The sequence below is a fragment of the Neurospora hispaniola genome, assembly GCF_033458365.1.
Source record: "Neurospora hispaniola strain FGSC 10403 chromosome Unknown B0T23scaffold_10, whole genome shotgun sequence".
NCBI lineage: Eukaryota > Fungi > Ascomycota > Sordariomycetes > Sordariales > Sordariaceae > Neurospora > Neurospora hispaniola.
The window spans coordinates 276231-298887 of NW_026944415.1; the positions used below are offsets into that span (position 1 = coordinate 276231).

At 52.8% G+C, this 22657-nt stretch overlaps 6 protein-coding genes and 1 non-coding gene across 7 annotated transcripts; 3 read left to right on the forward strand and 4 right to left on the reverse strand.

Annotated features, from left to right (window-relative positions):
- Positions 1 to 1014: 1014 nt before the first annotated feature.
- Positions 1015 to 2240, reverse strand: B0T23DRAFT_457108 (uncharacterized protein). The gene is made up of 4 exons (XM_062841276.1): positions 1996 to 2240; positions 1847 to 1920; positions 1490 to 1767; positions 1015 to 1434 (listed from the first exon to the last, which is right to left on the reverse strand). Exons 3-4 carry the CDS (start codon positions 1756 to 1758, stop codon positions 1242 to 1244), a joined length of 462 nt encoding a protein of 153 aa, XP_062688123.1. The 5' UTR covers positions 1759 to 1767; positions 1847 to 1920; positions 1996 to 2240; the 3' UTR covers positions 1015 to 1241.
- Positions 2241 to 3143: 903 nt separating this feature from the next.
- On the forward strand, positions 3144 to 4334 carry B0T23DRAFT_389895 (uncharacterized protein). The gene is made up of 3 exons (XM_062837844.1): positions 3144 to 3209; positions 3441 to 4028; positions 4098 to 4334. Exons 1-3 carry the CDS (start codon positions 3186 to 3188, stop codon positions 4134 to 4136), a joined length of 651 nt encoding a protein of 216 aa, XP_062688124.1. The 5' UTR covers positions 3144 to 3185; the 3' UTR covers positions 4137 to 4334.
- A 1333-nt stretch (positions 4335 to 5667) lies between these two features.
- Positions 5668 to 6985, forward strand: B0T23DRAFT_347014 (SnoaL-like domain-containing protein; the record flags this gene model as incomplete). The annotated part of the gene is made up of 2 exons (XM_062835982.1): positions 5668 to 5740; positions 5806 to 6985. The coding sequence occupies 2 exons, from the start codon at positions 5671 to 5673 to the stop codon at positions 6594 to 6596; spliced, it is 861 nt and encodes a 286-aa protein (XP_062688125.1). The 3' UTR covers positions 6597 to 6985.
- Positions 6986 to 8524: 1539 nt separating this feature from the next.
- On the reverse strand, positions 8525 to 8614 carry B0T23DRAFT_t420. The gene has a single exon. It is a non-coding gene; the product is annotated as a tRNA-Pro (tRNA).
- A 262-nt stretch (positions 8615 to 8876) lies between these two features.
- B0T23DRAFT_408318 (peptidase S28) lies at positions 8877 to 10634 on the reverse strand (the record flags this gene model as incomplete). Its single annotated transcript, XM_062839282.1, has 3 exons — positions 8877 to 9339; positions 9399 to 9755; positions 9811 to 10634. 3 exons carry the CDS (start codon positions 10632 to 10634, stop codon positions 8877 to 8879), a joined length of 1644 nt encoding a protein of 547 aa, XP_062688126.1.
- Positions 10635 to 14952: 4318 nt separating this feature from the next.
- On the reverse strand, positions 14953 to 20908 carry B0T23DRAFT_389901 (helicase swr-1). The gene has a single exon (XM_062837845.1). It carries the CDS (start codon positions 20710 to 20712, stop codon positions 15166 to 15168), a length of 5547 nt encoding a protein of 1848 aa, XP_062688127.1. The 5' UTR covers positions 20713 to 20908; the 3' UTR covers positions 14953 to 15165.
- A 610-nt stretch (positions 20909 to 21518) lies between these two features.
- B0T23DRAFT_399819 (NADH:ubiquinone oxidoreductase 20.1kD subunit) lies at positions 21519 to 22329 on the forward strand (the record flags this gene model as incomplete). Its single annotated transcript, XM_062838444.1, has 4 exons — positions 21519 to 21521; positions 21596 to 21784; positions 21872 to 22183; positions 22300 to 22329. The coding sequence occupies 4 exons, from the start codon at positions 21519 to 21521 to the stop codon at positions 22327 to 22329; spliced, it is 534 nt and encodes a 177-aa protein (XP_062688128.1).
- Between the last annotated feature and the right edge of the window lie 328 nt (positions 22330 to 22657).

Here is a 22657-nt window from a genome sequence, read left to right on the forward strand (position 1 = left end):
GTGTTTTCCAGCTGGATCTGGCATCTCTGGACACATTTCACACAAGAATATTTGTGGGTGAATCGGAGGAATAGCTGGCCGGTCCGCGGTCGGTCGGCATTGCGGGTGCTTTTTTAGGTGTTTTGTGGCCAAAACGGGTAGGTCACACCTCCAAGTGGGTACTGTAGCCGGGCATTGATGAAGCCCGGTGAGCAATTCTTGCCCAGGCGCCTCAATTGCGTTCAGTTGTCACCGGAAGTGCAATGGGACTTGACCTGTCCGTACCGTACACCTTAGTGTGGTCCGCTTTCTTACACGTGCTCTCGCTGTCTTCCACCACCTCGGCCTCCCACAGCACTTCTCCTCTCCCTTATCGTCCCTTCCAAGTTTTCTAGGTAGTTAGGTACCTCTAGTGAGGGCCAGACCTTCTAGTGTACAGGATGACTGCAACTGGGAAGAAAAGAATTTGCTATTAATGGGATTTGATGGGAACACACACTGTCAGGAAGAGAACCCCCATGATCAGTGAGAAATACGCTATCGGCTTACGCAGATAATGTTTTGTAAAATCATGGACTGAGAAAAGTGGTGAGATATCATGAAAGATCGCAAAGTTTGTAGCGCACGTACGCGTAGGAAATCTCATGATACATGTACCTTCGGAGTTCCCCCACAGAAAAAGCGTGTAGGGTAAGAAATATACAAGTACCTGTACTCTCATGCGGCTTGTTCTTGTTTAATGACATGAATGGTAATCGGAAGTACACATAGATTGAACTATTTTCCTGTACTAGAAACCGGAAAGAAACAAACCGGGGTATAGGTAGGCCTACATCATATCTGCCAGGATCTTCTTCCGGGGGTGCAGAGCCGCTCCCTTACGGGTCGCTTATCAATCTCTCCTCAATGCCCCCAATCAGGGCAAACTGCATTTTATTCTACGAGGACCTGGACTTGTCATGTTTCTACGAGTGCGCCAATGGCCAGGGCATTGTCACGAGAATCGGCGGTAGTCCATTTACGTATTGTGAACAGTGATGAATTGGGAACCGACGGGAGCCCACACTCGACTGTAGAGCACTGCCCGCTGTCCTAAGCTACAGGTATCCGATCCTGCTGTAAACACCCCAAGCAAACCCAAATAATGACCACCGGAACACCCCGTTTCACAAGAGAGCCTGCGTGAGTGCTAGCATTCCACCCGCCCGGTTCTTTGTGCACCGCTAAGATGTATCCTCTGAGTTGGTGTAGACGGTGAGGCCTTAGCGGCGGTAGAGGCGGCAGATGCATTGCCTATAGTGGCAAAACAAAGCTTCCCTCTCAATTTGCCTCTGGTTCAGGCGGTACGCCCTAACCTTTTCTTCAAGGTTCTCATCCCTCTCGACTGCCCTCCTCTCCGAAACTTCCACATTGCCCTCGGGTTCGGGGGTGTCGTCGTCGTCGTTGTCGTCGTCGCTGTCGTGGGTCGTCGTTGTGCTGCTCTCCAGCAGCCTCCGAGGGGTGTGGCGACGGCGGCGGACCCATCATAGCGGCCTCCAATGATGTGCTCATTGGGACCTCGGGTTCTTGCGGGGCCGTCTGCCGGGAAGGAGAGGATGGGGTGGTGGGCGGAGAAGGTGTCTGCTGAAACACCTCCTGGATGGACCCCGGTGAAGGGCTGGGACTCAGGGCCCGGCGGTCCCTGTCCGCTGCATCCGCTGCCACTCTGCTCGAAGTCGGAGTGGGGACCCCGGAGCGGTACAGGTTGTCGGGAGGGGTATGAGGACCGTCACGATCCATGTTGTCGAGCTATAATGGAATGTCAAGGTCAATGTTATTCTCGAGAAAGAAGCGCGAGGGAGGTATCAATAGGATGAAAGACACATACATGGCAAAGGCTTCAATGCTTCTTTGCGGATACCTTGCAGGAAGGGGGAAACTGAATGATTCAGTTAATCTGGGCTTGGGAGGTTCCATTCGTGTTAGCATAGCATGACATAGATGTCAATGAAAGCAATGTCCACGAGAAATGCTTACATATACTCAGAGTGAGTACGGTGAGATCAACAAGGTAAGTGCGTGGTAGGTAAGGTGCACGTAGGGATGGATATCGAACCAAAATACGTCAGGGGCCGAGGTTGGAAGCTTGGAACGAAGAGCACGCACGCAGTCATGCCTCTGATGAGAGAACCAAAGTCAAGTGAGCTTGGGTAGAAGGGATACCTCTACCACCTTTGATTTGGCACACAAAGACAGTGACTAACGGCGCTCAGTAGTCGGATGTTTGAGCTTGAGTTTCTGAGAATGGTTGTGATGGTCCAGAGCCCCAATTTATAGGTTTTTCTCAAAGCCGTTGGAAGAAAACTAACAGACCCAAAAACCTTGTTTCTGCAGCAATTCTGACCAAGCTGGGTTTCCTGTACCAATCCATTCGAAGTGAACATGAAAAAAGACATGCTAAGGTACCAATCGCATATGTGCAATGCGCAGAAAACTAGACATCTTGATCCAGTTGTGAGCTTGAACAGCTTTGACTTGGCGGCCTTCTTTCTGTCTGTACCTAGTGCAGTACGGGAAGCTCTTCTGCCCCTAGCCCAAAGGCTTTCTGCCACCAAGGAAAGGCACACGGTACTGTAATGCTGTCGAAAGAATGCATCCCTTTAAACATGAATCGGGCTCGTAGATACCGATATAGTCTTTTCTTGTGTCCTGATTCTGTCCGTAGGCACATAGGCGCAGGCAGGCCAAGGGAAGTTTGGATAGATCCCCGGGGAAGCTCTCGGAATACACCTAAAATTCCAGCTCAGTTTGCCTGAACCACCATGTCGAGATATGGCCCTAGGTAGGTACCCAGCAGTGTCCGAGTCGTCTTCTGCTTTGCGTTCTTCCCCTTGTGTCTCTCTGTTTCCTTCCAGGAGGCAGTACTTCAGCATTGCCAGCAAAATGCGTGAAGTCTACCATCGACCAAAACCGGCAAGAGATTTGAGCACCATGAATGAAACGTGAGCTTGCTCCAATTAGAGTTGTTTTCCTCATCCGCTCAAAGGAAAGGACTTCATACTTCTTAGACCGCAGGTGATATGCTACAGACCATCGTATTCTTGATAAGCAACGCGTCTCCTGCCCGGAGCCTGCGGATCTGCGGTTCCGGGCTTCAGATGGTAGCTGGCGCAACTTGTTTTGGTGGTGAAAAGAGGCTGGTACATTGATACCCTCAAACCCGACAGATGGTGCGCTACACCAGCGACACGCTGCGCGCAGCAAGCAGGGAGATGGCGCATTAGTAATTTTATCGAACGATGTTTGAGTCAAGGTGATTTCACGTGCTGGTTTGCTGACGAATCTTTATTGGTGATGGAAAGCAACTTGGCACTGAAGCTGGAGCCGGGAAGCCATGAAGTCCATTCGGGGAGTCGATAGACAAACACCCCCCAAGAAAAAAAAAATGAAAAGAAAAAAAAAACCGAAGACGGAATACCTACAAGAATGGAAGCTCATCGCAAGAGGTCCCTGCTGGAATCTGTAGAGGGGCGCACAATTGTTGTAGTTGTTGTTATTGCGTTGTAAGGTTGGTCTCCGGGATTTGCCCGCTAAGCTATGGTGCAACTACTGAAGACCGGACTCTACCGCTGCCAGGACCGCTAGAGCTCAATGGCCCCACAAGACGCTGGCATGGAACAATGAGTAGCTGGAAGGTTTTAGGAGGTAATGTTTGTCTTGTTCTGAACTGGTACCGTATGGGATTCGGTGTCGTGCAGAAGACGCAGGGTTCAACACTGCCAAATTGTTTTTTGGCGCCCGTCAAAGGGCATATACGTGTACGTGGTTGTCGGACACACACCATCAACCCTACATGTCGGAAGTCCCATTTCGCAAGACGATTCGCTTTGGTTCTGTTTAAATATGGCGAGTCGGACTCTCGGAGGCCCAAGGAGTCAAGACAGGAATGTCGCGTTTATTACCCTGGATATGACTTTAAGTTCGAGGTATCAGAATATTTGGTTCTCGTACGGGAGTCAGTCTGTGATGTTCGATTTACAGCCCGAAAGCTTCACATAACACAGTCCTGTCTGGCATCGGTTAGTACATGATCGCAGTGGTAATCGGGGAAGGGAAGAGGGGGGTAGCCTCAAACATACATGTTCTTCCACGAGAGCTCCCTTGCAGGGAGGTGTTGAGAGGAAAAGGGAGAATAGTCAGTGGACATGGAGGCATGAATCAAGCAGTGCAGGAAAGCTCAGACCAAGAATTTGAGACCTACGTACCCTAACAATGAGGCTGGGGCACTTGACCTGCCTGCTGCCTGCCCGCAGATGAACATTTCAAGGTCTGTCTCGAGATCTACCTTAGGTACCTTAAAATGTACGTAATTAGGCGGCACTGATGTGAATTCGGCAGGAGCTCATGAGGCGCCAAAGATGAGTCATGAAGATGTGTGAATGTTACTTTACAGAAAATGGAAGAATGAGATGGTCGCTTCCTTCCTTCCATGCTTGGCGGTGGCTCTCCTTCCTTCTTTCCGTCCCTACCTACGTTCACACCAATCGAATCATGAGCTGCAACCACATGCACTCTGATCACATATACGGAGGATGCCGTGACTGGCCATTGCCCGTGAAAATTACCTCTAGGTACTTTCTTTCGAAAGGTATGACACATACTTGAGTCAGCCGCGGCCAAGACGCCTGCAAAGTAGAGGTACTCTTTTACAGCTGGTACATCAATGCCATTACCAAGACTGGGCCTGGAAGACATCCTCAAACTCAAGCAGAAAAATCAGGATGGATCATCATCAGGCTACCTACCCAGTGTCGCTAGTGCCAACACTCATGCCAAGGCGTCTGTCAAATGCCCTGAGATTGATCCGGTTTACCATCAATGTCCTGATTCTGGGCATTGATGGAAGACAAGTTCAGCTGACTACACCTGCGTCTCTCAGCTATTTACAATGGGAAACTACTACACAGAGGGCAGGATACCCTATTATTCCACGAGCGGCTGTGCACACAGACTGATCCCTCTCCCTGTCTCTCTCTCTCTCCCCCTCTCCCTCTTTCCTTTTTTTTTTATTTATTTATTTTTATTCTTATTTTTCTTTTGGCACGAACCACACACAGCGGCAGAACAACCGAAAGACAGTATCTAATTGACAATTCGATAGTCAAAAACAGGTCGCCTCACCCAGGCTTGGCCGCGGACAGCGAAACCATCATGACAGTCACCCTGATGTCGACCCATTACTCTTCTTCGCAATTCGCAACATAGGTAAAGTAATCAACATCACCATTCCGATATGGTCAAAGCTCCCTGCATACAACCCGTTGGTGGATGGAGGGTCTCGCTCTCTCTGTCTCTTCCCGAAATGTTCCCCTCACAGATGCCACGTCCATCCGGATCCGACGTAGCGGAGGCAAATTGGGGAAAAGCACCTGTCAAAGTTGCTCCCGTGTGTGATGATGGGATGAACGCTGCATTCAATCACCGCGTTGTCAGCAGCACGTGGATTCAGGCTCAATTGGGTATCGAACGACGGCTCAATTGACCCATGGATGGAATGGAACTCAAGCAATTACACCACTCTATCGTCGCCTAATACAGCTTTCAAAGCGACAACTCCCACGTCTCGATCGCACTTCAATCCCTTCCTGGAGATCCAGCGCGCAAACACCAAACAGAGCAACACCCAACTCCAACACCCAGTAGCCCAACATCATGGAGCAGGAACTCGCAGAACTCAAAAAGCAGGTACTCACCTTGCACAAAGAACTGTCTCGCGTCTCCGGTAAGCACCCAACCACCATTTACGACCCGCATCGCATTTCCACTTCCTAACAAACAATCATCCAGACGAAGCTGAAATCCGCAAAACCCACCACAAATACGGCTACTACCTCGACAAATGTCTCTACAACGAAGTAGTCGACCTCTTCTCCAACCGCCCCGACACCTTCGTCGAGTTCCTCGGCTCGCGCTACCTCGGCAAAGCCGGCGTCGAGCGCCTCTACAAGAAACGCTTCGCCGAGACCTTTGTCGCCGGCCGCAACGGTCCCATCCACGGCTTTCTGCTCGACCACATGATGATGCAAGACATCGTCGACGTCTCCCCCTCAGGCGACCACGCCTGGTGTCGCATGCGTGCCCTGATGCAGGCCGGCACTCATCACTCTATCGAGAAAAACTTGCCGCTGGGCCACAGACAGTGGTGGGAAGGTGGTCTGTACGAGAATGAGTATGTGAAGGAAGACGGGGTGTGGAAGCTGTGGAGGTATAGGTACTTTCCGTTTTGGCATGCGGATTTTGAGGCTGGATGGAGTAAGACCAAGCCGAATTATGTGCCGTGGCCGACGAGGACGTTTCCAGAGGATCCCACGGGCCCGGATGAGATTCTCGAGAGAAAGATGTTGTGGCCAGATACGAGGGTGGTGCCGTTTCATTATCCGCATCCCGTCACGGGGAAGAGGGTCAATAGTGATGATTTGAGAGCGCCCAGGTACGGAAAGGGGGTGCAGGAGGGATGTGAAGAGCCATTGGTATTGGAGTTGCCAGGTGGGAGCAAGTGGGAGGGGGCAGAGGAGCGGGAGAGTCGGAAGGGGGAGAAGGTGTTGCCTGAGTTGGTGCAGGACAGGCTGTTAAATTGAGTGGCGCGGTACAGGGCTGGGTTCCGTCGGTCTACAGTCAGTTTCGTTCCGTCATTCGGGTCTGAAGCTTTGATCACTTACAGTCTCGTACGGCGCAAGTCCACTCACGGGAGGAGTTGAGTGAAGGAAATACTGACTCAAACTTCTCATGGGATTTGGTCCAGCCCCCTGCAAGCATGCAACTGTCGGCGTGTATCAGTGCAGTGCACTTTTTATCATGACTGTTTTGGTGGGGAACCTCCGGCCTACATGGACCTTTTATGCCCTAGGTACTCCTGCACGATGCAATACCTGCTACATGTCTGGCATTGACACATGTCAGCGCCGTTGCTGTACTTGGGGCCTTGTCAAACTTGCTGATGATGGCCCATACGCAATGTAAATTTCAGACAGTGACTTTGAAAACCGTAACAAAGTTTCCCGATCACTTGGAGACGGAATCACCAGCGCAGTCAAGGCCTGGGTTTGGTTTGACCTGTCGTCGTTCCTGTGAAGATTCGTCGCGCGTTTAAAGCCTTGTAACAAATTGCGAAAAGTCATACCACAAGAGAAGATGCGAGCTGTGAGATTTTCCTGGAAGTTTCACAACCTCGTTGGGTGGTGGGTATGGCCGTTCCAGTCGAGATCCGCCATTGATCCCTCCCTTCCATTTCGGCACTGTGTCAGGACACTTGCACATCAATCCAGCCATGACGGTTGAGAAAACTCCAGAGCATCTTCAATGAATTTTCGGACATCTATTGTCCCCCAAAATCAATGTTCCGGATGTTTCCAATCCACGCAGGTTGAATCACTGTCGAGTGTCCGACCACCCTTCTGGCTCCTGTTTCCCTCTCCGAGCCCCCCGCCCCGCACTTGCCCGCACCCGAACATCCATCTGCCTTATTACCCGGCAGCCACCACACCATCAACCACGGTTCAGTGAACCATGGAAATACAAACTTGGGACGGGATTTACTTCATTGATTGCAAATGTAGCACGAATACAAGTTTCAATACCCGATTTGTAGTTCCCTTGGTGGCAAGTTCTTGCCGAGCGCAGAAGGGTCTGTCTGGTGCCCAGTTCGACCCTTGGATTCATTCAAATTATTTTGTTTGGATAGAATAGAAAAGAAAGGGGGCTAGTTTGTGGTTACACCCCGGAATTAAGTTGGGCGGAAAACAAAAAAGAAAAAAAAAAAACATCCCAAGGCACCCGTGAACTTAGTTGACGACTATCCATTACAGCACCACCAGCTGTCTGTTGAACGTCTTCTTCATCTTAACATCTTCCCCAACACACGTACGTCAAAAAGCAAATCCCGGTGTAAGTAAGCATCAAGAAAAGAAACCACCATGAAAGTGAAGCAACCGAAAAACCAAGTGAAAAGTACTAATCGTAATTATCTTCGACCCCCCCCCCCCCCCCCCCCCCCCCTACCTACGTCGTCATACGGCAATTTCAATCTCAATCCAATCAATCACTAACGCCCGCCGCAGATTTCCTGATTCCACCCTCACCCATATAAATAATAAACACCGTGCGTGGTTTCCTAGAGGTACGTACCTACCTACCTACCTACCTAACCTCCCCATTTCCAGGGGCATCGATGCACACTATTATTCTCATGGGAGTGAAAATAAATGCTTGCAAGTTGCAACAATACCATCTTCGATCCTCCTAACGGAAATGACATTCGACTTTTCAATCATCACTTTGTTTAACGGTCTCGAAACTACTACTACTACTACTACTACTACTAAGAGAGAGAAAGGAAAAGCCTTCAAGGTAAGGGATAAGAAAAAGAAAGTAGACAAGCCTGAGTGCAAAAAGCGTTCACACCCCTGCCCTCCCTCCCCCCTGCAAAAAAATGTGATAGGAAAAGAAAAAAAAAAAAAAAAAAAAAAAAGAGGGAAAGGAGAAAAAAAAAAAAATAAGGAAAAAAATCGGGGCCACCCGGGGATTGAACCCGGGACCTCTCGCAAGAATGCTCAGGTTTGAACCCTAAGCGAGAATCATACCACTAGACCAGCGGCCCTATTGTTATTGGATGGTTAAAATGCACGGACTTGGGGCCTACATATCCCTAAACTTTGTTGCAGGCATCTTGGTACATAAGTTGGAAATTGCAGACTATCGTCACCACGTATCACCAACCATCATCCACCATCCATACCAACCAGCTGCCGAGAAGAATACTATCATTACGTTTATACTCTCATTAGGTATGTACATGAAGGCATTCAATCATAGGTACCCAACACTCATATGTACAACAACAACAACATCCACCCCCTTTTTTACTGTGGCCTAGTGATCCCCTTTTTCTTGTAAAAGTCCGCCACCCATTGTCCCATCTGAGCGACCTCCTCTTCGACAACCTTCTTGATGCCCTCATTGGCGCTCCAGTTGGGACCGTAAAAGTCGGAGCAGTGAGTACCGCCCTCGATGACGCGAACCTGGTGGTTCTTGTTGCCCTTGAAGGGACCACCGGGTCGGAACTTGGACGACAGGGTAACGTCTCTCCAGGGATCAAGGGAACCATTGGCCTGCATGATGCGCGTGCCGTTGGTGTGCTTCCAACCGCCGGTCCACTTGTTGACGTCCTCGGCGCGCTTGCCCTGCTTGATGCCATAGGTGGCGTTGGAGCCCTTCTCGGCGGGGAACCACAACGGACACTGCTTGCGCCAGTAGTCGGCGTCGACGAGGCGAGAGACGATGGAGGGGCGGCCAAGAGGGGCGCCATCTTGCCACCATTCGAAGCTGTTGCGTACATGTCAGTATAAAGGAACGGGAAACCAGAGGGGGAAAAGAACACGTACGGCTCATTGCAGAGGAACCAATTCCACTGGCGGTTGTAGGCGTTGTTGACCGACAAGTCGTGGAAAATGGGGTTGGAAGCGTTCTGGTTCTGGAAGCAGAGAACGTTATCCTCGCCCTTGAAAGCGTCGTAGCCAGAAGACTCGCAGGTGCCAGGAAGAGATTCCTCGACGAACCACTTGGCGTATCCGTCGAGGGCCTTGTTGATGCCAACACCGAGTGGCCCAGGGACCTTGTTGGTCGAGTTGGGCCAGACGTTCTCCACGTAGTCGCAGAAGCGGTAGTAAGGGGTGTAACCGGTGGTCTTTTCCGAGTAGAACTGGGTGGATTGCCAGCTCCAGGGGCCGCTCTCAATGGCACTGCAGACAATAGGTCAGCATTGATTTGCTTGACAGACAGTTCAAGACAACTTACGAAGCAAAATCGGCATCAGTCAAGTCCTGCAGCTTGAACTTGGACTTGAGCTCACGCTTGGCCTTGGGAGTACCATGCAGCAACACGGAATCGACAAAGTCAATAACAGCGGTCAAATCCTTGGTGCAGTTCTGCGGCGTCGCTTCCAGGACAGGGATGAAATAGGTCCAAAAGTGTCCTACGGTTTCGACCACACCAGAAGTGCCGTGATACGCCCAGAAGGTGCCCGGGTACAGCGCCTCCAGCCAACCGGCCAGGGCGCCCGAGTAAGAACCACCGGAGAAGATCCAAGGGGCGTTGGCAGGCTTGCTGCCGTTGGTCTTGTCGAAGGGCAGCTCAATGTGCTCGGCAAAGTAGTTGATGTCCTTCAGCGAGTTCTCCAGCGTCAAATACTGCAGATTCTTGACCGTCAACTCGTCGAAGGGGCTGGAATTGCCCCAGTATCTGTGCTCCATGATCACCACGGCGGCGCCCATGTCCTTGGCCATCCAACCGGCCAGACGCTGGTCGGAGAGGTACGACTTATTGAAACCATCGGCGGCCTGCTCGCCGGGGTTGACAAGGATGATGGGCGAGCCGGGGCCCTTCCAGTATTGGAAGCCATACCAGAAACGCTGCTTGAAGGTGCCGAGCTCGGGGGTGTTGTGGTCGATCAGCTGGTCGAAGGTGCCGTAGCCAGAAGTGCCTTCGACTTGGGCGCGCTTGTTGAGGGACTCGATGTGGTCGTCGATGGGACCAATTTCCATGCCGATGGTCTTGAAGAAGGCGGCATGGGCGGTGGAGGCGGCCGCTAGAAGCGCGGTGGCGGCGGAGAAGAACCTCATGTTGCCGGTGATCTTGCCTCACTCGCGGGGAGCAAGAGGTGAGGGCAAGAAGGGGAGGGTGAAGAGAGGGTGAGAGGAGAGGAAGGGAGGGCGGCCATGACTTGTGACGGGACCAACGGACGCTCTTATGTCGCCAACAGACGTGGTTCGTTCAAGAGATCCACTTGGCCCAAGTATAATTCTCCGAACATGGAAGGAGCTGTTTGGACGGGAACACGAACTGACTTTTTACTTGTCGTTCTTGGTTGTCATGCCATTGGCCGCTGCGAATGTAACCGATGACTGGAGCCAATGAAGCCAGTCTTCCACGGTTGAGTTGTGAGCAATCGATGGAAATTGGCGAGGTGGTGGCACGCGAGAAGGCGAAGGAACTGAAGGGCTGCAGAACCGGGCATCCTCCACCTTCCGCATCTTGATGGTTGACCGTCCGGGCTTGAGCCGGGATATGTCATGGTAACCAGCCCAGGGCAGTGCAGGGGCAAAGCGACCTGCCAAGTTCAATTAAGCATCGGGCCGGGGTCCCCCGCGATGATGGAGACCCCAATTCCAACACAGATATCTCGCGGTGTCTTTCAAGCATTGTGACCCGATAATTGAGGGAAAAAAGGAGAAAAATAGATAAGCCACTACAACATAACCGCATGACTCTGTCTCGACCCGACACTCATCGTCTCTCTTCTCTTGCGGCGGCATAGCAGCGGCCCCCCAAGTGGAAAAGTTCTTCCTTCCGTACTGCCCGGCGATCGCTTGTCGGTGCACTCAGTGCGCTCACAGCACAGCAGGGCCGTAACGATCGCCAAGCGATTGGTCACCCCGCCCCGGCACTATCTTTCCCCAGAAAGGTACCTTCTGGATTGGGAATAGACCAACTCGGTCGTCATCGACCTCTGCTTGGACAGTTTATTAAGGACAGCCGATGATTTGCAATTGCGAAAGCAGCCTCGGCAGATGGAGACCTCGATTGCCTAAAAAGATGACCTCGCTTTTGTCGATTGACCGCGTGGGAAGCCATATTGACCGCCGCAACAAAACTTGTCGGTCAAAGTTGATTCAGACCTAGTGTGTTCTTTTTTGCGGAGCGGGCGTCCGATAATGGCCATGTTGACGAGGGTCTTTTGTTCAAACGCAATGGATGTCAGAGTAGGAAAACGACACGGAACAGACGTTGTATAGTGACAACCACAGGCAGCTTATTCAGGTTGGGATGAGATCAAATGATATGCAACGGACAATAACAAGACGATATCGGGGCATCATTGATATCGGCCGCTCGGATGACGGCAGATCACGAGTGGAGTTTCCACGGCACGCCATGGCCCGGACGGGAAGTCGTGATTGATTTTGACGAGAGCCATACTGAACCCTAACCCCGTCAAAGTGGACAACGGACGGATTGCGATGAGGAGAGACGAAGAGAAAGGAAGGGTCGGGAGACACTCTGTTTTTGTTTTCCGGTGGACTCTCGCAGAGCCGGCATAAATCCACTCTCAGGTGTATTCCCAGACAGCCGTTGGAGTGTTCTTTGTCTCTACTGTTCTCGCAACAACCTCTGACCCGAGACATGTGATCATCTGATCGAAGGTCTCGGCCCTCCTCAAATTCGACGACAAGGTCACAATGTCCCTGCATCACAAGCGCTACGAATTAATGGCAATATGGTCTTATTCCAAGCGCTAGGGCTACCTAGACTGTTCTACATGCCTTCGTGTCTCATTTACCATTCATCCTGTCCACTACAATCTGTCCGTCTGTCCCTCAACCCAATTCCAAGCAGTGTATTCCAATCACATGGTTACTTAATCATCCAGTCTGATGTATCTTCAGTACCCAGTTCCATCAAAACATCTACCCCCCACATGAACAAAAGAAAGAAGAGAGATGCTGTGCTGTGAATTGTTTGACAAACGAAAGTTTAGACCAACACGGTCAGTGGTAGCGAACGGTAGGTAGGTAACGAGCGGGTTGTATGTCGAATTAGGTTGGTTTCTTGTCCAAGGAAAAGACGAAACGATTGGTCGATCCAAAAAAAAAAAAAAAAAAAAAAAGAGAGCATCGATGGTGTCAGGGAATGACCCCCCCTTAATGTTCAATATAAATATCCACCGTCCTCCTCCTCCACCCCCTATCCTTATCCCGAGAGGTATCCTCGCTACCCCTCCGACGGCTGCTCCGGCTCCGACAAGGCAGCGGTTCCGGCAACGCAGGAGGAGCAGGCGTAGGACATCTCACCGGCGCGGGAGCAGGAGCAGCCGCCGGGCGATGATATCTCCAGGGGAGGTAGAAGTAGTACGAAGTAGACCCGTGACGGCTTCGGCTCCGCGTGCGCCGGACGGTAGTTTCGTACTCGTACTCGCGCTCACGATCATGCTCACGGCGGTGACGCGAGTGTGAGCGCCGAGTTCCGTGGGTGCTGGTGCTGGTGCTGGTGACGGTGCGCCGATGACAGGTGTAGGAGTGGTAGTACCATGAGTAGACGGGGATGTGCCGGCAGCAGAGGGTGCAATAGTCTGTGGTGTACCAGGCCATTGCTTTGCTTTGTTTGGGGAAAGGTTATTGTTGTCGTGGAGTGGTTGAGTTTGTCTTGGTTCGTGCCAGTGAACGTTTGGGTATTGTCTTGGTCGGTTGAGCTTTGCTGGTTCTCGTTGAACGTTTGACTTGTGAAAGCTGATCGAAGGAAAAACAAAAAGACACAACAGATGAAAACACAACATCACCTTATATAACCACCTCCCTCGCGCAACAAGTCTTTTGACCATTTGCGTCCATCCGGTCATGACCTCCTCAGACTTGACCTCAGAGTCATCCAAAGTGTCATGAGGCCGCTGCCAACGGTCAAACGCCAACACCCGAACACCTTAGCTTTTCCTACCCTGTAGGCCTGCCTGTCTGTACGAGGAAAACATTACTCAGGCATCTGGCCTTGACAACTACGCCCTTCTGGGTCCTAGTGTAAGTCCTGGCTGACACACTTTCACCGAAAGCCATCCATCCTTCACCGTCTACCATAGTCACACCAGTCCGGTTTGCTGCGTCCTCATGCCAATATGTAATACCAGATAGGCGGTCGGCCAGCCGGCCGGGAGATGGAGTTCAGCCTAGGTGCCCGGCCTGGATGAAGTTGCCTGTGTGTGCGCGCGGAACAAGGGACAAGGGACAAACATCGGTTCGGTAGGTAGGGTGCAGCCAGAAAAGAAACGAGCCGCATTTTGGCGCCGTGCGACAGCAAAAAAACAAAACCGCGCCTTCAAGGTTAGGTTGGATTTTGAAAAGGTTCGTCGTGTGTACAGTGCTTCAACATACCTACCTTAACTAAGACTTATGTTCGAACCACGCTCGCTGTGTAAAATCGTCAGTCGTCGTATAACCCGTGGTGGTTTTTTCTAGGGAAAGGGTCAAGTGAGCCAATCCGCGTGCGCGTGGGCGTATGTCCCTAGACTCCCTGGAGGTATCACTTGATACGTTCCGAATATCGGCGGCCCTCTCCCCATCCCACCACGGCATTCAGCCTCATTCACACTTTGACCCTTGAGGTTAGAAAATAGACCCAGAAAGGTAACAGCCTGGCATCGTAAAAGTCATGACTGGTGATTGCCCGGCAAAGTGTAAAGTGACCACCTACCTGGGGCAAAACGGTCTCATGGAACGCGACCCATGAGGCCGACCGACCGACCAGGCGGGAAAATGACAGTCCCGCCCGTCATGCAGCCACATAGCGAGCGGAGGCAGACGGACGGGATGCAGCCATGCAGCCTTATGCTTGTCTCACCTCACATCACATCACCCATTCATTCCCCAAGTGGAGGGAAGGGAATGATGCGCACTGGGACGGCGAGGCGGTTGGTGTTATCTATCAATGACAAGTCCAAACGGTTGAGAAAATGACTAAACACCTGCTCGTAAAAAAGCGCGAGCCGTCATCTCCCAGCTGACCTTCCATCCCTTGTCGGGCAACATGGACGGGAACATTCAAAAAGGAAAGGTGATGCAACACTATCGCACTTGAGCACGATTTCGCCGCCTAAAGGATAGTGCACTAACAGCCCGTCAGCTTCGACCCCCCCCCCCCCCCCCCCCCCTCCAACACTTCAGTTGTTAGCGACATCGAACAAAACTTGTACCGAACAGCAGCGGAATCTGGCTACGCCAGGTCTCAAGACAATTATGTATCTAATCTTCCATTCTACCTTCTCACCAACAGTCAAATATGGTATAAACGTCTAGTATAATACACACACACACAATCCTTTTTCCTTCTACCACTGCCTTACTCAATCACTTCCCAGTTCCCCTTGTATACATCTCACTGTCTTGTTCGACAACAACAACAACAACAACAACAACAACAACAACAACAACAACAACAACAACAACAACAACAACAACAACAACAACAACAACAACAACGATACTAACTCGCTTTACTTGTGAATAGGTGTTATAACACCCAAAAATAAAGATATGATATGCACTTTAATCACCAACCCCCCTTCTATCATACACCCACCCCTCTGGCTTTTCCCAAGTCAATCAATCACCTCTTCCTAGTATCCTTCCCCTTCCGATTCCGATTCCTATCCCTTCCCTTCTTGCGATCCCTCGGTAACTCCAACGGCGTTCCCTCCAAAGCCTTGGCCATGAACCCCAGCATGTACTCATCAATCGTATGCATCCTCTCTCCCCACGCATTATACTCAATCACCTCCTCCTCTACCTCCTTAGTCTCTTCTCCTCCCAAAAGTTGGCCATCCAAATCCGCCAGCCCATCACCCGGCGTTCCCGGGCGCGTACTGCCCGCCTCTCCGAAATCTGCTTCGTCCTGCATGATTTCCTTTTCTGCTGCCTTGGCCGCGTCGACATCCTCTCTATCTTCTGCCATCTCTAGGACCCTGCCCACGTTTCGCACAGGGGGTTGGGATGCACCGCCGCCGTCGGCAGTGCCGTCGTCGCCTCCTGTGCCGGTAGTTGACGGTCCACCGAGCACGCGATCCATGGCGAGGTTGGCGGCTACGTCGTCTTCGTTGCTGGCGATCACCTCGCCATTGGACCCTAGCACGTCTCGCACCGACAACCGATTGAAGTAATCGGTGGTGAACTCTCCTTCCTGAATGACCACGTCGTCCAACATTTGTTTTTGACTAGCCTTGCGGAGAATGTTCGCTTCGATGGTGTGTTCCGAGACTAATCGGTAGATGTGCACGTCGCGCGTCTGGCCGATACGATGGCATCGGTCTTGACATTGTTTGTCCATGGCTGGGTTCCAGTCCTGGTCGTAGAAGATGACTGTGTCGGCGCCCGTGAGGTTGATGCCGAGACCTCCGGAGCGGGTGGACAGGATGAAGCAGAGGATGCGCGGGTCGTGGTTGAATCGGTCTGTGAGGATCTGCCGCTGTTCGACCTTGGTGGCGCCGTCGAGGCGAAGGTACTTGTGTCCGTGGATGTTGAGGAACTGTTCGAGGATGTCGAGGACTTTGGTCATTTGCGTGAAGATCAGGGCACGGTGGCCGCCCGCCTGAAGTTTGCGCAGAAGCTTGTCGAGCGCTTGGAGCTTGCCGCAGTCGTATTGGAGGAGCCGCTTGTCGGGGAACTGGATGGTCAAGCGCATGCGGGCCTCGTGCCAGGGGTCCGGAGGAGGTTGGGGTGGCATGTAGGGAGCGTATTTGACGGGAGCAGAGAGCTTGAGGTCGAGGTCCTCAAAGAGTTGGATGCCTCGTTCGCCGAGGAGGAAGCGGTTCATTTCGGGGCCGGTCACGACCGCGGGAGTGACGCAGGCGAACTTGGTGATGGTCATTTCCATGGATTCGGCGCGTTGCTGGAGCGTCGGAATGGCATTGTGTAACAGGAAGGAATCCTCTTCGAACCAGGACATGATCTTGGCCGGGACTCTGGGTCGGGGTTTGTATGGTCGTAGATGGGTGTCAAGGGTGAGGAACTCGGTTAGACGCTTTCCATAGATGGGTCGTTGTTGGCGACGGAGGGCATTGATGTAGACACAGTGTTGCAGCTCTTCGAACCGACCCCATCTGGCGGCACTTTCAAGATATACAAGGTTGGACTTGACAGAGGAAGGGTCCAGCGCGGTGTAGGCGTTGTTGGCGCGCACCTTCTGGGCCTCCCTCAGGTCGAGCAAGATACGATGGGAGCTGAGCTGGGCGATGCGGTCGGTGTGTGTCTTGGACAGATCTTCATACTCGGTTGGAATCATGTTGAGGAAGCTCAAATTGACAGTGGTCATGGGCTTCGTAACCAACAGCCTGTTCCGAATGAACTTTTCTTTCCACTCGTAGTCGGCCGGGACTGACCGCGACATGCGGAACGAGGTCATAATGGGCCGGTCCACGAAGAGATCGGGATGGTTGCAGACCTTTCGGAGCTGCATCAAACAGTTAATGATGGACATGTAGTTGCCCGATTGCAGCGTCTCGCGTGTATCGGCGCGGGAAAGGAACCCATCATACAACTCTCGCTGACGTTTGGAGAGGCGGCAGAACTCGACGTGTTCATACTTTGCCGGCATCTGTTTCTCGACATCTGCCTTGAGTCGACGGAGAAGGTAGGGTCTAAGGACCTTGTGCAGCTTGGCAATGATGGCACGCGCCTCATCGTCCAGCTGTTCACGGCCGCTTTCCAAGATCTGAGATTCGGGCCTAGCGAACCAGTTATGGAATTCGGTGAGGTCAACGAACCCGCCTTCGCCGTTCTCGGGTGGCGCCAAGAAGTAGAGAAGCGACCACAACTCGGTCAGATTATTCTGCAACGGAGTACCTGTCAAGAGCAACCGAGCTTGCGTGTTGAAGCCGAGCAGGGTTTGCCAGCGCTGCGACTTGAAATTCTTGATGTTGTGAGCCTCGTCGAGGATCATGTAATGCCAGCGTCTTCGCCTGAACACCTGCTGATCCTGAAGGACCATTTGATAGGAGGTGATGCAGACGTTCCAAACATCGTCGTTGTTCCATCCCTGGCGCTTTCGCTTGCGTTCTTCCTGGTTGCCGTAGTACGTAAGGATCTTGAATCCAGGACACCACTTCTTGAACTCCATTTCCCAGTTGAGCATTACACTCGTAGGCACAATAACCAGATGGGGACCCCAAACTTCATGATGACAGGCGAGGTGCGCCAGCAGAGCAATGGTCTGGATGGTCTTTCCTAAACCCATCTCATCGGCCAGGATACCATTGGTGTTGTTGGCATACAGCCCAGCAAGCCAGTCCAGACCATGATGCTGATACTCACGCAGTGTTCCACGCAGGAGAAACGGGATTTCTGTCTTGACTGTTGGGGTTGTTGGCTGAGGTGAGGATTGTCGGCTATCTGGCTTTTGCACGCTGACGGCCAGCTCTGAGTGGGGAGTGTCGACATCGGTGGGCTTGGTATCAGTTGTTTTTGGTGACTGTGTTTGTGACTGGCTCTGCATGTCAGTAGCCGCCACTGTTTCCTGACTATCATGTCGGGTGTTGGGTGGGGGCTCCAACGACGGCGCCGCGGCTGTTTCCCTTTGTAAATCGTCTGTGGGTGGGGCATCAACCATTGGCAGGTCGCCCCCAGCTTCAACCGACTCCTTAGCCGGAAGTGCCTGGTTTTCGGACTGTACAATCTCTTCATGATGCTTCAAGGAACTACCATTGGTGAGGAAGTCCTTATTTGCCACTCCGCTGCCAGGCTCTTTTGTGGTCTGAGTATTTTCTGCTGCTTTTTCGTCGTTGGGTATAATCAGTAACGACACTTCATCGTCTGCACCCTCAGTTTGAGATGATGCCAGCTGCTCATTAGTGTGGGAACCATTAGTTATCGGAGCCTCATGCGCATGGCCATCAACTTGGGGCTCGGGACGAAGGGCCGCCGGAGCATCGGTCATCTCCACATCCCCAGCGGATTCAACCGACGGCTCCTCAGTTACAGCCTCCTCCTTCAACTTCTTCAACTCTGACTTTCCAAAGAATAGCCCTAGCAAGCCAGCAGGTTCATCATCGGACTCTTCCTCTTCCTCATCGTCTTCGTCCTCGTCGTCGTCGTCGTCTGACTCCTCGCTAGATCCAAGGTCGTCGTCCATGTCTACCGACTCATCGCTTGTATCGTCACCATTTGCAACGCTGCCATCCATAGCAGCGGAAGCATCAGCCATCTCCACGTCTTTTGTTGTTTCTTTATTTCCATCGGTCGTGTCCAAGGTGGGTAGGTTGGCGTATTTTGCACGTAATTCTTCCTGAGTCAGGCCCTCGTCCGACGCGGTCGATTTCTTATCGTCGTCCTCAGAGGAGGAGGACATGTTATCCTCGTCTTCATCTTGGTCATTTTCGTCAGACATCTCGTTGGATCCTTGGTCGGAGTGCTCGTCACTTTCCTCCTCGTCGCCCATTACTGACGGCATGCCACTTTCCAGGTCATCGTCGTCCTCGTCCTCGTCCTCGTCTGTAATTTCGTCCCCGTCCACTTGCGCTTGTCGTTGCTGTAGCTTTTGTTCCGAAAGATTGACTGCTTGATTCAGCGCGGCCTTGACACGGCGCTGTTCCTCCGCCTCCCATTCCACCAAGCGACGCCTGTTGACCTCGACTCTGACATTCTCCCATGTCCCAGCAAAGGCCCTGATAACCTGGCGCCATTTGGCCTTGGACGCTTCCATCTCCTCCAGCTCGATTTCTTGGGCAGTTTTGGGCTGTGGGTTTCGGCGTCTCCACTCGGCTTCGCATGCAATGGCGATGCGCTTGGCTGCCTGCATATGCAACTGCTGCTCTCTATACATCAACTTGCGAAAGTTGGTCATGGCCTTTGTGAGGTGGTCGAGATGAGCCCACTGTCGAGGCGGTTCCTCTTCGGCCTCAGGCTCGAAAGCCGAACACCTGTCAGGGGCGAGCAAGCCCCCTGGCTCCACCTCTTTTTCAACCCGTAGAATGACCTTGGCGTCCTGGAGGGCCATCTCGTCTGTGTATTTGGGCTCTTCATCGGGGATGTGTTGCCCACCCTCCTCCACCGGTATTTCTTGAGCGCGCGCAAAGTACTCCTCAAAGGTCGGCCCAAGCTTCGGACGAACATTGGCTTGGTTTGGATGAACCAGGGGTATTACGGTCAACGGGGGTCGAACTTTGAGCTTGATACGGGGAGTGGCGCGCGAGGCACCGGGAGAGAGTTGGCCATCATCGTAGGATGCTCGAGAATGGGCGAGGGCTTGGCGCGTTGACCGACGCGTACCGACCGCGGCAGGTTTCGGAGGTGTAGCAGGACGTCGGGGAGATGGAGATCGTCGACGGGATCGGGACGCGGAGGGTCTGGTATCATGAGTCGTGGCAGACTTGCGCGCGGGAGCTTTCGGCGGCGGCGGAGGCGGCATCTTTGCGGGAGCATGTTTGCTGCTGCTACTGCTTGCTGGCGCTGGCTTCCTGGACGTACTGGCACTACTTTTATTGCTGACAGGACTTGTTTGGATAGCTTTGCGCGTAACCTTTTTGTCGCTGGGCTTCATGCCTAGCAAGACGGGATTGACGCGGCCAGACTTGCGACGACCGTCTTCGGTGATGATGGTAGTCGGCCCCTCGGCCTCGAACTTCTTCCATGGTGGTGACTCTGGTTTCGGTTTGCGCGAGTGATTGTGAGGTGTTGTCTCGCGCACTCGGCGTCGCTTGGCCGGTGGTTGTCCATCTTCGTCGAGCTCGGGCGTCTCTCCGTCGCGGGCATGAGTATCGCTTGTCGTAGACTTTGGTGATAGAATGGATGACATCGGTTCGGTATCAAACTCAAAGTTGTCGGGTTCGCTCAGCGGGGACGAGATGGACGACAAGGGCGACTGGTCGCGGTCGAGGAAGCCAGCATCTTGGGCGTTGGCGTTGGCGTTGGTCGTCGTCGAGGTATTATCGATGGCGGGGACATGGTGGGTGCTGCTGTAACTTTTGTTGTCTGTCTCGTTGTTGTCGTGATGACCAGTAGTACCGTTGGTGTTGTTGTTGTTGTCGTCGGCGTCGTTGTCACCGGGAGTGGTGGTGGTGGCGGACGTGGTGGTGGTGGTGGTGGTGGTGTCGTTTCGTGTTGAATCAACAAGTCCCGCACCAGAATCAGACGCGGTGCCAGAGTCGGTCATCATAGTAGTCATGGTCACTGTCACAGCAGCCACGCCTATCGAGGGGATATGGGGGCGGATATCTCGACGAAGCGGGCATTTGAGGGGACCAAAACAACGTCAGAGAAACCGCACGACTTGGAACTATCTCATGCCCGGGTTTGGCCGTGATCAGGCTACGGGAAGGGTTGGCTGCAGCGGGGAAATGTCGAGAAAAGAGCTGTTTCCCGCAAATCGCAAAAAGTTGCCAACCGACGAAAAAAAATGCATCAACGGCACCGGCACTGAGCGGGACACCACCACAGCCGGCCAGCCTGATGGCCCGTCAGGTCACAGTGCCCGCCGCCTCTGAGGAGCTGCCTGGCTGAGTGGATGGCGAATAGTGATGCTGCCGCCGTGTTTCCATCCACATGGTGCAGGAGCCATTTGGTGGTCTGTGCACAACGCGCTTGAGAGTGGCTCAGTGGGAGACGGGAGTGGGCACGACGGACGGGACGGGAAGGGGAGCGAGGGAGCTCACTGGGCTGGGCGAGACTGTGTGAAATTGTTAGTGCAACTAAAACCCTCAAGAGACTTCTGATCGATGCGGGGCGGCCAGCCATTCCTCGGGTCATCTTCTCCTTCCCTTCTTCTTAGGTTGGCCCATCCTTGCAACTAGGTAAGCCAATCAGCAGCTCCACAAGCTCTGTGCACAGACCATCTTGCACTGAGCAGGCCGGCCGACGACTTGCGCCTGCATTCCATGGTGTCTGGTCAGTGTCGTCAACGTCAAGATCCCAAATCGCAAACTGAATCAATTCGAACTCGGCATCACGACTGCATTGCGGCCCTCATAAGCCATGGTAGGTACCCATGCGCCGATTGATAGCACCCAATTCGAAACAACACTGACTGACGACTGACTAAACCGACCCAGATGCTGTCCCGCCGAATTGTACGGGCCTCGCCCGCCCGTCTCGTTGCGCTCGCCGCGAACCGATCCCCCATTGTCCAGCAGCGCCGTACCTTTTTGCCCGACCAGCTTACCGGCCGGGGCGGCCTCATGGAAGAAAAGTATCCCGACTCCGATTATCCTCAACTCACCGATGCTGAGGACCCCGAAATGGTATGACAATAGGCAGGCAGTGGAATAAGGAGGCTGTCAAACGAGACAGAGGAAGCACACGGTAGCTGACGGACTGGTTGTGCGCAGAACGGCGGCTACATCAACCCCCCGCGCATCAAGCGCCAGTTTCGCGATCCCTACGCCAAGTGGTGGGACCCTCAGGAGCGTCGCAACTTTGGCGAGCCCGTGCACGAAGACCACGATCTCCTGGGCATGTTTTCGCCATACGAATACACTTGGGTCTCTCCCGGCAAGGGTCTTGCCCAGATTGGCGCCTTCATCGTTGCCTTCCTCGGTCTCTGCTACGGCGTCAAGCTCACGTATCCCGACAAGGTCTCGTATCCTCGTGAGTTCGAGGACGGTTTGTTGCAGGAACTGGGCGGTTCGGGAGCTGTTAGGGTAAGTGGAGCTTCCCCAGGCCGAAAGATGGAGACGGCTTCGAGGTCCTCTCCATAATGTGGATCAGACATGGAACCGGGCCTGACAGTGCTGACTATTGACCTTGGACTTGACAGGCGAGACAGGCGGGTGATCCTGACCCTTGATCAAGTACAGACACGAGGGAACAAATACAGAACAGAGCATGCGCCGTGTACATAGGTAGAGGTAGCTGCTCCTACTTCCATACGGGGTGAACGGTACCCGGGGAAGTGATACGAGTTGAGTCATGGGAAGCAGTCATTAATCATCCCACGGTCCAACTACCTCCAATTTCTGTTGATTCGTCTTATGTTGGAGGGTACCCACTCAGTTTAGGATGTTCGAGTTCTGCTTGCCCTCGAGGCCAGAAAACCTGTCATTTTGATGGAATTATAGACTAACCCAGCCCTTCCATTTGCATTGGAAACTGACCATAAAGCACCAGCAGGAACA

What these genes read in the sequence shown, in the direction of transcription:
- B0T23DRAFT_389901 (XM_062837845.1), bottom strand. Translation starts at nt 20,712, where the DNA reads ATGACTACTATGATGACCGACTCTGGCACCGCGTCTGATTCTGGTGCG.
- B0T23DRAFT_457108 (XM_062841276.1), bottom strand. Translation starts at nt 1,758, where the DNA reads ATGGATCGTGACGGTCCTCATACCCCTCCCGACAACCTGTACCGCTCC. An exon ending in GCTATGATGGGTCCGCCGCC is followed by an intron (nt 1,435 to 1,489) that starts GTCGCCACACCC and finishes GACCCACGACAG; the next exon opens with CGACGACGACAACGACGACG.
- B0T23DRAFT_389895 (XM_062837844.1), top strand. Translation starts at nt 3,186, where the DNA reads ATGGTGCGCTACACCAGCGACACG. An exon ending in TGCGCTACACCAGCGACACG is followed by an intron (nt 3,210 to 3,440) that starts CTGCGCGCAGCA and finishes CGGAATACCTAC; the next exon opens with AAGAATGGAAGCTCATCGCA. An exon ending in TTCACATAACACAGTCCTGT is followed by an intron (nt 4,029 to 4,097) that starts CTGGCATCGGTT and finishes CCTCAAACATAC; the next exon opens with ATGTTCTTCCACGAGAGCTC.